The sequence below is a fragment of the Apus apus genome, chromosome 8 (genome assembly GCF_020740795.1).
Source record: "Apus apus isolate bApuApu2 chromosome 8, bApuApu2.pri.cur, whole genome shotgun sequence".
Lineage (NCBI taxonomy): Eukaryota > Metazoa > Chordata > Aves > Apodiformes > Apodidae > Apus > Apus apus.
In genome coordinates this window covers 10,261,887-10,279,196 of record NC_067289.1, presented here as the reverse complement: position 1 = coordinate 10,279,196, position 17,310 = coordinate 10,261,887, and the positions used below count along the sequence as shown (strand labels likewise).

Sequence of the window (17,310 nt, the reverse complement as noted above, 5' to 3'; positions counted from 1 at the left end):
GCAGGTACTTGCTCAATAACTGGAGCTTTATAGGCTATGATGCAATACAGTGATTTCAGGGAGTTCAGTGTTTCCATGACAGAAAAAATCGTTATCTGAAGGAAGAAACCAATTTTCACTAATTATATATTGCACTTTGTAAGGATCAGATCTAGAAATAGCATTGCACGACATTGGTTTGATGCAATTATGGACAAATTATGTGCCTGTTGGGAGAAATGAACCTCTGATTTGTTGGAAGTGAGGGTTATGATGAGACATGTGCATCTGCTGTGAACATCCCCGCATCCATCCAATGGGTCCCAAGATGGGACCAGGCATTTATTGAATAAAGTGAATTAACTGCTGTCATTTAACCATTAGCCATACCTCCAACATCTCTCATTGGAGAATAAAAGGAGAACAGTAGAAGAAACCATGAAGGCCTTGTTCTCACCAAGCAAACTCTTTTGTTTATCTGTGTGTTTGTTCTTGATCTCTGTTTCAGGCCTAGTTGTGGCTGGGCTGGGCTCCATGTTCTTCAACACTGGAGAGCAGCTGGTGTTATTAAGATCAACTTGGCCTTTGTTTGTACCTCTCCAGGTTGTTACCAGCCCAGAGTTTGCTGAGCCTTTCCCTTCTCCTGGGAATCTTTCCACTCCAGGCCTGGGCCTGCAGAACTGAGAGACAAAAAGCTGCTGAATCATAAAGGAAAACTGAGGAAGGGATATTGAGAGATGGAGCGTCCTGCTATACGTCAGTGCTTCTCCACTACTGTGGTGTGGCTGTTTCCCAAAGATGTTCAGATAACAAAGATCTGAAAGGGAACAGTGGCTGGGGCCAAAATCCACAGCCTGAACATCAAGGCGCCTTTCCAGTGCTAACAAATGAGTGTTTTCACTTTTAATATCTTTAATCCAGACAGAGGAGAAAAAGATACCGTTCCTTGGCAATTATGAAAGAGGGATATGTGCCATTTTCCAGATTTAGACCATTACTAGACAAGAATAGAAGGGAACAAAAAACCGTGGCACTTAATTTCATTAGAAATGCAGTTTTAGGTGGGCTGAAGCTATTACGTAATTCAATTGAGACACAGTGAATAGTTTTGTGTAAAAATTAGAAGAGAATAGTTTAGAAAATGTGAAGCTTTTTTTCTCATGTTCTATTTTTTTCTTCTCAGGTTGACCAAAAACAAATGAAACAAGCCCTACAAACAAAAGAAATAAGACCTAAGTGACATAAAGTGATAAAGTTTTAAATTGACCAAAAGAACTCATTGACTGAAAGTTTTACTGTGTCCCACTTGACATATAGAGCCCTTGATCACTCTGGACTACTTAGTACATACTTAACACAGCAGGCATTTTGTCATGTATTACTGGAAGAGTAGTTTAAAAATACCCAGTGACACCTGCTTATTTTGGATTGCCAAACAAAAAAACAAACAGGTTTGTTTTTAACATATATTATTTAACAGTACTGAGTGGCTGTGTCACAGCCAGTGGCAGAGTAGCCATGGACACAGAAGGCAAGTGCTGCAATCACTGTAGCTTTCCAGCACTACACATTTACATTATAGGGACTTTCCTGTGGGGAGATTTAAGCCATAGTTGCCCAAACCAGCTGGCTCAGACTTCCTCTGTCCAAGAGTCCTGCCCTTTCTCCAGAGAAACCACAGCCGTGGGTCCTTCCATCCAAACTCTTACAGGTTCTTTTGCATAACACAAATAAGATATTGTCTAGCTTATTCTCCTATACCCTTAATACTCCTTTTCTGACCTTAGTCCTCACCTCTTGATTTGTGCAAGAGGCATTTGTAGGCCCCAACAAAGGAAGTCTTGCCTTAGATCCCATTAAGCCGACATCTGCCAGGGTAATTTTCCTTTCTTTCTACAAGGTTCCCTTTGACTCCTTTCAGCATATCTTGCTTGTTCTCGTTTTCAAAGTCTTTCTCACCTTATTGCTGGCTTGAACAACTGTAGTCAGCCCACTGTACAAATCCAGTCAGCCACAGCAGTGCTCTGTTGGTTAGGTCCTTAGCCAGGTCTTTTCCCAACCATGCAGGACAGCTCACAAGCCTCAAGAGCTCCTGGAAATAACTTGTTGGAAATTGCTTGTTCTGCAAGAACCAGAGCCAGAAAAGCTGCTCAAACACAAAACATTTTAAGCCAAGAAATCCAGGCTTGACAGACAACTGCTATTCCAGTATGAACTGTTTCACAAGAACATTTTCACCTCAAATTATTAGTCTTAGGCTTCCTCAGATCAGAGAATGATCCTTTTTTATTTCATGTTTGTACACCACCTAACACACCAAGGGACCTGGGAACCAGGAGCAGAGCTTCCGGATATGACACACATACTCTTGGACCACCTAAAAAAAACAAACAAAAAAAGGTGCTTCATGAAAGGCACAAAATCCAACACACTGTTGGGGAAACAAACAAACAAAAAACTCCAACCAAAGCCCAACAACAACCAACTCCAGAATCTCCCTAGTACACTGCAATTGTTTGTTCACTCTGTTATCCACACTCTTCTGAGCTGGCAAGAAACCAAAATATTGGAAGAATCCAGGACATTCCAAGTCCAAGCATTCTGACTTTCAAACAAACACTAGCAGCATGATGCATTTATTTGAAGTCTCTCTCCAATGTCGTTAAAATTTAGCATTAAATGAAGCATCCAGCCTAGTTACATGCACTTGTCAAAACGTGACAAATGTTCTTCCAGCCAGACTTTACCTGGGCTGCTGCAATGATTCAGTCTCCCACAGGTTTTGTAATGTGAGATGCACCTGAAGGGGAGAAAAAAAATCAAAGGCAGAGTGGAGGTGCTAAGCTGAAACTTCCTACACACACACACCCCCTGTGCAAATGCAAATTTGCATCTTTGAAACAAGATGTCCATCCATGACGACAGGGCAAATCTGCCACTAGTGGGAGGTTTGGAGGGTAAGTGCACAAGGGAACACACCTCAGAAAGTGATCTTTCAATGCGGAAAGTTACTTAAAAAAACCTTTCAGGGTTTTCCTCTCATCTCTCTTTGGCTATCCACAGTTAGTCACCGATAGACACTAAAAGTATTAGCCAATTTAGAGATTTCTTTGACCTAGATATCATTTCCTTTTGGTTCCTTAGCTTTTAATGAAGAAAGTATGCAATCAAAGACACAAGCTAAGAGAGCACATTGAATTAGATTGTATAGCATCATTACAAAAACTACAAATAGGATGGCAAAGTCATCAGGTCCAATCATCAAGTAACAGACTTGCAGATATGAGGGGGTTTGGGTGCAGGGATATGCATACTACACACATCCATCCATGAGTGGAGTGCCCTCCAAATTCTAAAGGTGATGCTTAATAAATTCTTTTACTCTCTTCCTCATGTCCTAAATGCATAATTTTTACTTTAATTTTCTTATAAAGTCGAACAATGATTGCATTAAAATAAAAATATTACTTTAATTTCTACTAATAAATCCAGTGATAGTTGGCACAAGATGCATGTCTAGACACTACCTGCCTCATGGACCTTGGCTGGCTCATTGGTCATGTAGAGCTCATAGCTGTCATGGGAGTGATCTGTGGTTGGCACTGATGAGAAAACAGGCCACAACTTTTACATCATTTGGTATTTTATGAAAGTGATGGTTTCATTCTTACATGCAACATGTATCAAGGAAGCATTAACCAAAATGTTCTTTTTTAACCACAGAAAATAGACCTCCTTCTCTCAATCACACTGTTTGCAGAAGTGAAAAGCTCAAAGCCAACTTGTGAACCACACTGATAAACTAAGTGATTGTGAAAGATAGCTTTGCAGTCACAACAAAAACTCAACCACGTCTTTCTCACCAGGGTCATTTATCCTCCACTTCATCCAGAAATACCATCAAACTGCTGCTCTTCCTTTAAACACTGATGGCATCTATGTCATTAGCAGAGCTGACAGACATACTGTGTGTGGGGCAGAGGGAAACCAGAGCCCAGCACACTCATCCATAGGCAGCACTTGCACAGAAGTCAGCAGTGAACCTACAGCAACCACAACAAAATTTTAAATTAAAGGAAAATCCCCAAAGAATCCTATGAACAAAGTAGTAGCTCCTGTCCTCCAGTGATGATCTGGAAGGTAAATGTAAGAAAAACAAAAGGAACCACTTAAGGTATATTCTATTGTTCAAGACGGTATTTTGCTATTGGTACCACTGGAACAGAAATAAATTTGGCTGTTAGGTCTAAATTGTACCCCAATACCAGGAGAAAGACCATACATAAGATATCATTTGTCTGTTCAATGCTGGAAGCTTTATCATCTATTCAACTTACTTGGTGGATTTTGTTGTTGTTCAAAAGTGGGTTTGAACTATGAAAACTGAGGTTAAAAATGTTAAAATTTAATTTTACAGCATTCTTAGACCTACAAATCAAAGATAAAAACACCACAATGCTCACAAACAGCTTCAGTTTGAACAATGAATTTTGTAGCAGAACTGTATCAGCAGATAACTTCACATACTGGACTGTGGCTCCTCTGGTGCTTTGCACCTCTCACTTGGCAGAACAGAATGTACTTTGTGCCAATTAGAGCACAAAAGTGAAAGGGAGATCTTGCTCAACTCAAAAACCCAGTCCTCAAACAACATGAAACACCTTTATCAGGAAACATTATCAAAGTCTGTCAGGTTATCACATGGAGCAAATCAGAAAGCTGGAATGTAAATCACTGCCATGCAAATAAAGATGCCATACAATATGTCCCTGTGAAGTCTTGGAAATGCTCCCAAGAGGACACTCCATGTAAATGGGATGCTACTTCCCCAGCCTCTCCCAGCTATAGAGGTGGTGACCCTTAACCTACATATATTTCAACCATGAAACTGTAACCAAAAAAGGAGAAAATCCAATGTGTGACTTAGATTGCAGAAGGCTGACAATAATGAAATTAACTTTCCCTGGCCAATACCAGGAGATTAAGAGGGGAAAGCACTCCTTTCAACCCAGCACCAGCCAAAGTTAGCAGGACACAAAAGGGTTCTGCAAGCAAAGTAGGTTCAACCAGCCTTTACAAACTCATCACAAAAACTCTACATGCTCCATTGGTAGCTCATTATAGAAAGAGCTCCATGCCTTACTTACGCAAATATTCAAGTGTGCCACCGCTAAAATATTGCCTGTAAGAAAAAAGAGTTAACTCTCCCCAAAAGTCCCAGAGTGGTGACTAATGTCACAGCTGTTAGTCCCAGATCCTGCTCTGCTACCAGAAGCCACTACCCTGCACAGTGCAAGTGGCACCACATACACCAGTGACATGAATAGGGACAGTGACAGGATAAAAGAAAGGGCATCAGCCTTATGTGAGTAGCAGCATAGTGAAAAATAAGGTTATGCCACTACTTTTTAGTAAGGAAGTACTTGTAAGTCTACATTTAAATGGAGTACCCGAAACTCTAGTTTGGTTGAATGTATAAGTAAATATTCTAAACTATGCTTTGCACAAGCATTTAAGTGTCTCAGATGAAAAGCATTCAAGCCCAGCATGTGAACATCTTCCTGCCTTGGGACCCGTGTGAGACTCAGCTGAGAGGTGGGCTGTAGGAACCCTCACCCCCACACACTATGGGGTTAAGGCTCAGACTAAAAATGGCAGCTCGTTCCCAAAATGTGAATGCATGCAGTGCACCAGAAAAGACTAATATCTGCTCATCCATAAATGAAAATGTGAACTTGCCCTGTGAATACTCCTGCATCTGAGGAATCCAACAATGAGGCAGTTCAATCTTCATAACTGCCACTGCAACCTTTCAGTTGCAGTGGGCTGTATTTGAGCACCAATTGAGAAAAATCTCTGGTATTAGCCACAGTAGATTTCCTTTGCTATCACTCTTTCTTTAAGGGTGTACAGTACACATTCTTCAAAAAGTATAAGCCTTCAGTATGATCTGCAAAGTCTCTTCTCCTGAGTTAGGTAGGTGTCAAGAAACAGACATGATTTGGGAGCTGAAAGTCAGCACCCAACCAGACAGTTTGAGAGAGAAGAACCCACGCAGCCAAGTAAGGCTCTCAGCCTTGGGGCCATCCTGTGAAGCACCAGAAATAATACCAGCACAGGGGCCAAGGGGCAGCAGAGGCAGAAGAAGGTACTGGAGTGACAGAGATTTGCAGTCTTGTTCTCTTACTGTATTTCCTTCTCCTCCTTCAGAATTTTCTCCTTGATACTTTAGAGACCATATCGCATTCACTCTTTAGCATACGCTGCTACTATAAAACTCACTTTTCTACACGTCTTCTTATGGAGTCTCCATTTTCTCACCTGAACAGTTCTCCTAGCACACCTTCCAACAAGAGAAACACTTCTTTTTCCAACAAGACTGCACTCTAACTCAGCATAAAACACACAGTCTCCTTCAAACCCTGGGTAGCTCTGCTGCACAGAGCTCAAGTTGACCAAAAAATTGTATAAGCACATCATAGCTTTACTGTCTTCTATTTGGCATTCTGATGTGAATTGGTGAAAAGGATGGGATTTTTGGTACAAAAGAATGTGGAAGGAACAGCTAATAGAGGATAAAAGAGGACCTGAAAGCAGAAAACACAACAATAACTGGAAGTTACTTAAATAATTCTTTCCATTATTACATAAGGGAAACAACATCGTTTTGGGCTGGGTTTTTTTTTGTTGAGAAATTTGAGGTGGATTCTTACCTCAATTAAGTCAATATAAACCCAGAGTAATGTGATTCACTTCAACAGAAGTTCTCTGTTTTTTAGCAAGAGCCCTTGAGAACAGAATCAAATGCAGGTATGCACAGTCTTCTCTCCGGGGGGCTGTCACCTCCTATAGCTAGAGGTTCAATTAAATATGCAGTGAAGTAGAACCAAAATAGCCCTGGAATCGTTGTCAGAGTGACTGACATCTGGGAAAGCACCAAAAGGAACTATTACATCCCTTTCATACACATCACAAAAGCTCATACAGCAGTGCCCCAGGCAGGATTAGGTGGATTCAAGAATACCTACTGGTTGACAAACAAATGCTAAAGGCAATAGGCAGGGATGGCCACTCCATTATCACCAGTCCCGTAACTTTGAGCACTGAGGAGAAGGAGGCAAAAAGGCTCCAAAGTGTGGCCAAAGACAAGGGCAAATTTCAGGCCTAGCTGGGCAACGCATCTGACCCAGCAGGGAATTTCATACATTTTTCTTACTCACGCCTATCTCCCTATTCTGAAGTTACTGTACCATTTTACTGTATATGAACTAAGAAGCAGCCTGCCTCTGAAGTTATTGGATAATTCACTGTTATTTACAAACTTATCGTTTTCCTACCATATTGGTCACATTCCTAAGTAATTGCTATGTCCTTCATTCCAAAACTATAATGTTGTGGGACTGGGATGGATCTGGATTCTTAAATACATACTTGTTATGCAAATCTGTACATTTTAGATAGCATCCTCCACTGTTGTGAGCACGGTAGGATTTCTGAAGATCACCATAGGGCCATCTCCATCTTTAGCAGGACTATGAGAATCTTCCAAAGCAAAAGACCTGACAAATTTGCTAAGAGTCAAGGGGAAGCAGAGCAGAGTGCTTTACTTTTTGTATGTGCTAGAATAGTATGAAACCCCATGTATTCAACCCTCGTAACACTGATATTTGTTCTCCCTTATCCTATGATTCTGTCTCTCTCATTACCCATGCACAGCTACTGCTCCATCTGTAATATAGACCAGTTCTGGGCACAGGCAGGTCCCAAGCCATGTACCCCAGATTCCTTGAGATCAGAATTAGCTCACTTCCTTCTGTGCCAGTCAAGCACCAAACCTGTAGTTTCTGTCTCAATCTACTAATGCCTTTGGGCAAGGATAGGCCCAAGCTGTTCCTTTAAGGGTGCTGAAAGTGGATACTGAAAGAAAGCCAGCTGGCAATGTTTTCAAAGGAGGTGTCATCAGAACAAGCTGAAATACCAGAAGAACAAGAAAAGAAAAAAAAACAAAACAACAATCCAGCAGAGTCCAGTAGCTGCAGTACACACAGGACAGCCAGAAGACAGACTGAAGATACTAAAGGGGAACCTTTTCCTTGGAATTAAAAAAGGAAACACTCCAGCAGACAAGGTAAGATCATATATGAACTTTGCAAAGCATAAAACCTGCAGCGACAAGGGAGGAAAGAAGAGAGCAGGCCAGTGGGGAACTGCGGGGCTGGGTCAGGCTGTGTGAGAGAAGAGCTGACAGCTCTGGCACTAACCAAGAACTGATGGGGGAAACAGGGAATGGAGGAGGCTTTGCTTTGAGAATGACACCCACCTTGAGAATGAGGCATCCTACCATCTCTCCATAAATAAGAAGAACCCTAGAGTTATAAAAGACAACTTGATCAGAAGGGGTGGCTGAATGGGAACAAGTTGGATCCCTCCCCCTTCAGCAGCAGGGCACAGATCTCACCGTCAGAGGTTTTTGGTTTACAAATGCAGAGCGCAGCAGGTACACCAGCAGCCGGCTAGGCTGAGCTGGGGCTGCAGCAGGGCCTCTCACCGAGGGCAAAGAGCTGGGGCGGGAGCACAGCCCCCTGCGGGCAGAGCAGCGCCCACCTCCCACTCTCCAGGGGCAGAGCCATCCGCCCCTGCAAGCCCGCAGCCCACTGCATTTCCCTCCTCAGCACTGGTGGCAGCCTTTTACTGCACAGCTGCTTATATCAGGTAGGAAACTTCGGGTCTGACCTATCTACCAGCCTAATACAGGTGCCTCAAAGAGTAAACCTACAGAAAACAGGCACGTCTAGCAGAAAACCCCCAAGAGCACATGTGCTGGGGATGGAGGGATGCAGTCACCAGGGCACATCTAAAGTTTTCAGTATATAGCTCAAAACAGGAGTTACTGCACACGATGGCAGAGCCCTGCCTGAGCCGGGCAGCGTCAGAGGTGCAGCACACAGCGCCCTGCGAGTCCTGAGAATGCAGCGGTTTGCCCCAGTCTCCTCCCAGGATGCAGGGCATTTTGAAAGGATCCATGAGACCTGCTGCCTTTGCGTCACACAACCTGCTGGGGGACAACAAACGTGGCAAGCCCTGAAACAGACTGGGGCAGAGAATTTTGGCTGGCAAGGGAAAAATGTAACCTGGCTAAGCCACAGAGCTAACTTGTACGGATGTTACTCATTACAGTGCTAGAGATGGTCTTCACCCCTCCTCTGCTCGGTGCCTTTTCTCAAAACCCCTCAGTACCACGTGAGGCCTCCACATGGCATTAGGGGTGCTGTAACACTTAATGATTATCAAATGAAAGGAGAGGATGTTTTGGTGACTAAGCGTGTGTGATCCTGGGCAGGACCAAAACTGGTCCTGCCAAAGTCATGTTTGCAGCAGCAGCTATTACAACAACTGGGGAGGAAGGAGGGACAGAAACGCTTTTTTCCTTGAGCAGTCTGAAGGTTTTACATTGTTCCCGTACACACTTTTCCTTTGCTGGGGTCATCTTGCCCTCTAGTGGCTCTCACTACCGAGCTGACACACAGCTAAATTAATTTCTGCTGTGAAATGTTATGTCAGTGGTTTATCCATCATGCATAAGATAATTTGAATTCCCTTTAATCTATACCCATTTCTTAGTGCATCAGGCCATTAGTATAATGTGGAATCAAAGTGTGGAGTTAGAAAAGTTGATGCATAATGCCTGCTGCCTCATACATTTTATATCATACCCTATAAAAGATTCCCTGCCCATCCAGTCTGGAGTGATGTAGCCAACAAGTATATTCACATTTTTGGCTGTTTTGGAAAAGATCTTTCTTCAGCTTTTACAAAATACTGTAAGGAAAAACACTACCTACAAAATACTTCATTTTTAGGATTAATACTTTTGCATGAAAAGTTCTCAGGCGGTAAACAGGCTAAAGTCAAAAGCAGAGTGACAAAAAAAACCCCAAACTGGTAGCAACCCCCCTCCTGAGGTCTCCAAAAAGATAGAAATTGTACAGGTGTAGATTCTTGACACTGCCTATACCAGCATGGAGTATACTTTACTGTGTGTTTTGTTTGCATGCCCTCCCTTTAAACCCATTGTGGCTTCTCTTTGGGCTCCACCCAGCAGTTGCAAAGTTTAATTTATTATATAGGTCTCAGCTGAGACAAAACATATGCAAAATATAAGCAAAACTATCTACTTTGTTTCATTATTAAATACCACCTTCAATGACCACAACTGTTTTTTATAAATTGCAAATAGAACGTCTATATCCAAACAGGACTTCTGAGGCAGTTAATTCCTGCTGAGGCTTTACAGCCTTTCTGTATTTGTTCATTAGTGACTCCAGTCTGCCCTAGAGTTCCCAGCTCTCTGAAATAGGAAAGCCACACAGGTCTCAGAGGTCAAGGAGCAAAAACAGTGATTGTGAACTAATTACTTGTCACTCAACAAGGTGTTTGGCTGTCATCAGTCATGGTGTCAAGTGAAATCTCAGTGCTCAGCTGTCTTCAGTGACTTATCTAGAAAGGCTTTTCCTGTGGTTAGCTTGGTCAGTGCAGGCTGAATGACAGTGCAATTTATCTCCCAGTTAAAGGTCTTCCAAGTGATTCTTCATACTCTATCCACAAAGACAGAGAAAATGCAGACAAATGTAAAGAAAAGCTGTTCAGTTTAAAGTTATTAAGAAAAATGTTTTCCATTTGCCAGCCTCTAAGGAGCACTCCTTAGCATCAGAAACCACAAAATAAAAATCAATTACAAGAGATCTTTGTGCTGGCAGAGGCAGCATCATCCTGCTAACTTCCTCCTCAGCTTTGCTGCAGATGCCATGGGCTGCTGGAAGCAAGAGAAAAGCAACACCTGGACGTTTCCCACCCTGATCCTCTGCCTCTATGGATTCTTCTACATGATGAAACCATCAGAACCTTTCCTAACGCCTTATCTAACAGGGCCAGATAAAAACCTGACCATAGATGAGGTATGTTCTGCTCTGCCTTTTTTTTTTTTTTTTAATATGCAGCAATGAAAAAAAATAAGTAAAACTTTCTTTAAAGTTTTTAGGCAAAGATAAAAACCAAAGCCATGCTGTAACCAGGTTAGAATTTGCAGCAGGTGGCATAAATAAAAGATCCTTTTAATGGGTTTAAGATTCATTTGACTGCTCAACAGTCATATTCTGCTTCAGTGTGGGTATATATTTTATTAATTCCTCCAGAGCAAAAGCTTTCCTCTACAAAGCCATTTAAATTAAATTCTTTTCCCCAAGATTAAGACTACAGAGGTTTCCTCTTCTCTTCTAGGTTACCAACCAGATTTTCCCAGTGTGGACATACTCCTACCTCGCACTCCTTTTCCCAGTCTTCCTGATCACGGACTACCTGCGCTACAAGCCCATCCTCCTCCTCCAGGGCATCAGCTTCATCGCCACCTGGCTCCTGCTGCTCTTTGCACAAGGGGTGCTGGCCATGCAGATGGTGGAATTCTTCTACGGGATGGCGACAGCCGCCGAGGTCGCCTATTACGCCTACATCTACAGCGTCGTCAGCACCGATCGCTATCAGAGAGTGACGAGCTACTGCAGAAGCATCACCCTGGCTGCAGCCACCCTTGCCGCCGTGCTGGGGCAGCTGCTGGTTTCCTTAGCAGATGTATCCTACTTTCACCTCAACGCCATCACTTTGGCTTCCGTGTCCCTGGCATTTGTGGCTTCCTTTTTCCTCCCAATGCCCCAGAAGAGCATGTTCTTCCACAGGAAAGACGTCCCAGTAGCTCTGCCAGGACCAGATCAAGTCGTGGCTACAGTCAGCTCCCACCGGCCCTCAAGCTGCCCAGAGGACAAGGGCTCTGGATCTGCTGGCAGGGAACCCACACCTGAACAGCAGGCAGGTCGTGCCCAGCCCCAGAATGGTGTGCTCAGAGTGCTGGTGCAGCTGAGCCAGGACCTGAGGGACTGCTACAGCTCTAGGAAACTTCTCTACTGGTCCCTCTGGTGGGCTCTGGCTACAGCAGGCTTTAACCAGGTTCTGAACTACATCCAAGTGCTGTGGGACTTCAGAGCCCCCTCTCACAGCTCTGCAGTGTACAATGGAGCTGTTGAAGCAATAGCAACTTTTCTGAGTAAGTCAGAGTCTAAGCATTGATCACAAAGGCAGCTTCTAAAGTTTTGAACATTTTAAAGTGCCATTCCTTCACAGACACTCCAGGAAGGCAGAGTATACACTGTGCATTCCAAATCTAGCCCTGGGTGTACAGAACCATTGAAATGGGAGCTCTACTATGTGTCTTTATGACTAGGACACCCAACTGTCTCCTACCAGTATGCCAAGAGCGTACAAGTCACACAGACTTTCCATCCAAGTGTTAAAGCCATTCAGAGGCACCTGTGCTTTTGATGTTGGGGTAACCTTCTGATGAAGTTGTTGGGGTTTTTTCCAAAAAAAGTAATTGCATCGTTCTCATAACAATGGTATCAGCTTACACAGTTTTCCATGCTTTACAGGAAAAGAATATAATCCTCTCATTAAGATCTTGCTCTAGTGAAATACTGTTGTGCAGCAGGAGAGAAAGAGAATTTTAGTCATTCCAAGATATGGAAATATGCAGAAAAAGACCTTATTGAATTAAATACTCTATTGACCTTAAGCATTACTCCTTTTCACCGGAAACAGATGCCCACACTGCATAAGCAAAACATTCCTATCAAAAGGTGACATCAAAGGTTACCACCCTGACCTGGCAGTGTTTCACATATTCATACTCTACTGCAGTAGAGAACTTGCACAAGACACTGGGGTGTGATCCACCAGGGAAAATAAACATTACTACATCATACTTTGCCATTCAGGTTACGCTCACAGTCATTAAGGAGAAACAGATACTTCTAAGATTAAAAATTAATCTTGAGGTAGGCAACTAAATAGACCAACTGAATCACAAATTAGAAGCACTCGAGTCTGGCAGTGTCTACTCCTTGACAAATTCCTCTTTTCCATGGAATTGCCTCTTTCTCAATATAGAAGTCTCTATAGAAGTTTTAAAATGGTATGAGATCCCTAAGATGGACAGCTTGCCTTCACAAGAGATGTATCTTTGTAGGAGACCCATGAAGAGAAAGCAGTGCCTATTCTTTCTCGTTTATCTGCATATATTCACTTGTTACCTTAGAAAACTCATTTTTGACAGGTTAGCCCCTTTATGAACAGCATAGAACAAAACTGTTAAGCTAGAAGGTAACTGCTTACTAGCTTAGCTATAAAGTCAGCTAGTAGTAGCAGGAAGAACTGTTCTTGAGGTCCAAACCATGCCCCTAATTCTCTCCCTAGAGACACATGCTGGGTATAGACAGCTAAATAATGAATCCTTCTGCAGTATATCCTGTGAACTGGAATAAAACGTTCAGAAAGGAATGCCAGACTCGATTTATGCAGTTGTCTAAAAATGACCAGTCATCTGCACAGCTTCAGAAATGATTAGAAATGCTTTCAAAACACTTCAGTACTACTCTGCTTGATTTTACAGCATCACCTTTCAGCATGTAAGAGTGGCAAGATTTGGTGATACAGGCTATAAAACAGGTGTGGTATTGACATGTTTTTTTCTCTTTTGTAGGCTCGGTAACAGCTTTTGTAGTGCAATACATGAAAATTAACTGGGACCTTTTTGGAGAACTGGCTTTAGGGATCTTCTCTGCAATAGATGCTGGTTTTCTATTTCTCATGTACTTTACTGCCAATGTCTGGGCATGTTACGCCAGTTATCTCACTTTCAAAGCATGTTATATGCTCCTCATAACAATAGCAACGTAAGTATAAACCCTTATAGTGCTACTTTTATGCACAAAATACCAACAATACTTTTAAGTTTGGGCATTCCTCCTTTTACTCAGGGGTAGCTGATCTAATGCAAGACATAACTGTTTAGGTAAAGACTTAAATGTAAACAACAAATGTTTTAATTCTTACAACCACAAAAGGAAAATTATCAAAAAGACACTAACATATACCTAGGCAGAAGTTAAACTAAAGACAACAGTAACAGCAAAACATGTAAGCTATTTCCCTTCTTCTTGGCACAGAAGATGCCAAATGAACAAGAGGAACAAGCATGCACAGACAACCATCCTTTAAGATCCCCTTTTATGTAGACCACCTTGCTGATACACTTGTTAGCAAGGTATGAATTGCATGAGTGCAAGACAAGATCTGGCATAGACTATTCCCTTGCATAACTTTATACATATAATCCTTAATGATACTATGAAATAAACAAGGAATAAAAGAAAACATATAAACTCAGACAAGATCTCTTAGGAGACCAAGCTATTCTGTTGTCAGAAATAGAAAAATAAAAATATAAATAGTAAATATATAATCTGTGTTATATATGTAAAACATGTTATTATACTTCATTTAATTTACTGATTGGGTTGTCTTTAGACATACCACACTACACTAACAAATTTCTGTCAAACCCCAAAATTATTTAGATACTATTTCAAAAAACTGCTAAAACGATAATGCAGTACAAAATGATACCTACCTTGAATGAAGCCAAGAAAATCCTGTTATAATTTTGGTGAATTGTTACTGCTTTATGGTGGATCACAGTGGGACTACTTCAACATATTAAAAAAAAAAAAAGTAGAACCTTGCACAAAAAGCCCTGATAAAAATCAACTAAAAAGGTGTTGCAGGACTAATGTACATTTGTTCAGATAGAAACTTTGGAGGCAAATGTTGCAAGGAGAAGAAGTTCTGATTATTGCCAAAAATTATATTGGCAAGGCAAATCTACAGGCTCTTGACAGAAGTGAGTGGTATGCTGCTTCCATTGTCAGGCTGCAAAGCAGGTGATTCACATCATCATAGAAAAGCTGGTTAGAAGATACTCAGGGTGATCTTCTATTCTGATGTCCCAGCCAAGACAGAACTCCCTTCAGTGCCAGATCAGGTCATGGTTCTGTCTGGCCATGTCTTTCAAAGCCTCTGTGGAGACTTCACAACCTGTCTGGCACAGTCTGAAGGCAGAGAAGAAGCAAAAGGATTAAAGAGATCTGATTCCCAACTGGACAAAGCAGATCACCTGAGAACGTGGTTTGGAAAAGCAACTCAGGCAAGTATAAAACCATCAAAATACACTATGGTAGTCAAGATCTTGTTCAGAAATATATAATCTGCATGAACTGTTTCTCTTCATTGCCTAAAGTGAGAAGAACAACTTTCCACCCAGCATGAAGTAAGTGCCCTGCCATCTCACCCTAGGTTCCAGATTGCGGTCAGTCTGAGCATGGAGCGCTACGCCTTGATGTTCGGATTCAACAACTTTGTTGCACTGGGGATTCAGACCATTCTTACAGCAGTGGTTGTGGATTCAAAAGGCCTAGGACTAGACATAGTGACTCAGGTAAGTGCTAACTTACTTCCCATTTACTGTTTAGCCAACTCATCTTCAGAGTTTGCCAATAAAGAAATTGCAATGCCAAAGGACAATCTAATTCCCTCTTTCCTCTACAGAAATCTGGACACCTTGCTCTTCCCTTGTGTCAGCCATCATTCCTCCCTTTTGTCTTTTAGTGCAGCATTTAGGATTACAGATGCTGATCTTTGACCTTTTAAAGGCAGATACACCAGAAAATAAATAGTTGGGCCCTGCTATCTGGACAGCTTTTGTTAATTAATAGGACAGTAAATAAGACCCTCTCTGACTAAAAATTCAGGCGCAGGATCAACATTAGCGGAGTTAAAGACCATGAGAGACAGCTTGGATTATTGGAGTTTTATCAGCTCAAGTGACTCACCTTCTAATTACAGCAAACATGGTCTCTTAACAGTTTTCTGCCCATATTTTGGGCACTTAATTTAGGGCATGGTATCCTATGTCACAGTGCTCCTGACTTTGGTCAACCCAGTTCTACTAATGTTGGAGTCAACTGAAATGTGCTGACTTCTGCATTTTCTCAGATGGGATCTCAGCTGGGTCAGCTTCCTACTCCCATGGATTTGAAGATGACCAAAGCTTTTAGGTATTCTGCACAGAGAAGATGAAAGTTACTTTAAAATATTAGTGATGGAATTAAACACTAAAAATTAAAACTTTAAAATTAAGGACAGGACATGTAGGACTTCATAAATAGGCTTGCCACTGTTGCTGGAACATTGAAACAAAGTCATGGTTTATTTGTGAGCCAGTTTGATGACAGTAATGAAATGTGCAAGTAAGAGCAAAAAATGCCCCACTCAGACTCCTCACTTACATTATTCATGACTACGTGGGTAAGGAAGCTACTTCTACATTTTGCACTGGTAGGAAAAAAATTAAATAAATCCTGTTCTATCCCTGCCCCTCTCATATTTATTAAGAGGCCTAAGGATTGGAAGTGAGGGGTGGTTCTTCATTCTTCAAAGATCTGCTGTTTGCTGGAAAAGCTAAGATTTTGCTTAATTAAAAAGCAAGAACTTGAATATAGAGAAGCTGTGCCAGAACACTGATAAACAAAACCATAGAATGCCTGTCATCTCCAGAAGAAGCAACATTTCCCTAAAGTGTTTTTCACTGATTCCTCTGCCTTTTTCTCTCCTTCTCCCAGTTCTTAATTTACAGCAGCTACTTTGCAGTCATAGCTGGGATCTTCTTGACCAGAAGCATTTGCATGCTTGTGTCAAGCAAATGCAAAAGAAAAAAAGCAAGATCTTGCAAAGAGCATCTGAACCATGCTGAAGACAAATCCAAAGGGCAGATTGCAGCTGGCTATATGACACGGCTGTAGGAGTCAGGGAGACAGGCTCACGTGCCCAGGCCCTTGTGGGAGAAGAGCGCCTATTGCAGCACACAGGGAACAGCAGAGCAAGATGAGAAGTTCTACACAGCCCTGAAAAAAATATGCTGAATCATCCCAGCACTTTGTTACAACATATGCCACAAGAGATCACCACAATGGCACTGTGCCAAGAAGAAAAGATAAGTTGCTTCAGATTCTTACTTACTCACCTATAAATAGCTTAACAACAGTTGTCTGTGTGCAAGAACAGAGCAAGCACCTCAGCATCCCACTGTGCTCAAAGGCAAAGATCCGAGTTCGCCTGCCGTGCTGGTTCTAGCTCCTGTATGTGGTGCTGTCCAGCTGCTCCATGCACATCTGTTCATGCACATGGGTGAAGGGTCTACTACCCCCTTTGCACATACCTCCTTACGTACCAGGGAAGAAGGATTGCATTTGCATCATGATATTCTTTCATACTAACTACAGGTGATTCAGTGGCAGACCCCTCCCTTCTAATTTAAAAGCCCACATCTGATGTGGGCCTTCTGCACACCACGATGCAGAAAAGCAGGGTTTGCACAACTCATCTGAGAAG

General features: G+C 42.1%; 1 protein-coding gene across 1 annotated transcript; it reads left to right on the top strand.

Moving 5' to 3' along the window:
* Positions 1 to 7,994: 7,994 nt before the first annotated feature.
* Positions 7,995 to 17,085, top strand: LOC127387593 (thiamine transporter 2-like). Its single transcript, XM_051626142.1, has 6 exons — positions 7,995 to 8,107; positions 10,769 to 10,934; positions 11,257 to 12,073; positions 13,565 to 13,757; positions 15,217 to 15,358; positions 16,542 to 17,085. Exons 2-6 carry the CDS (start codon positions 10,785 to 10,787, stop codon positions 16,719 to 16,721), a joined length of 1,482 nt encoding a protein of 493 aa, XP_051482102.1. The 5' UTR covers positions 7,995 to 8,107; positions 10,769 to 10,784; the 3' UTR covers positions 16,722 to 17,085.
* Positions 17,086 to 17,310: the final 225 nt, after the last annotated feature.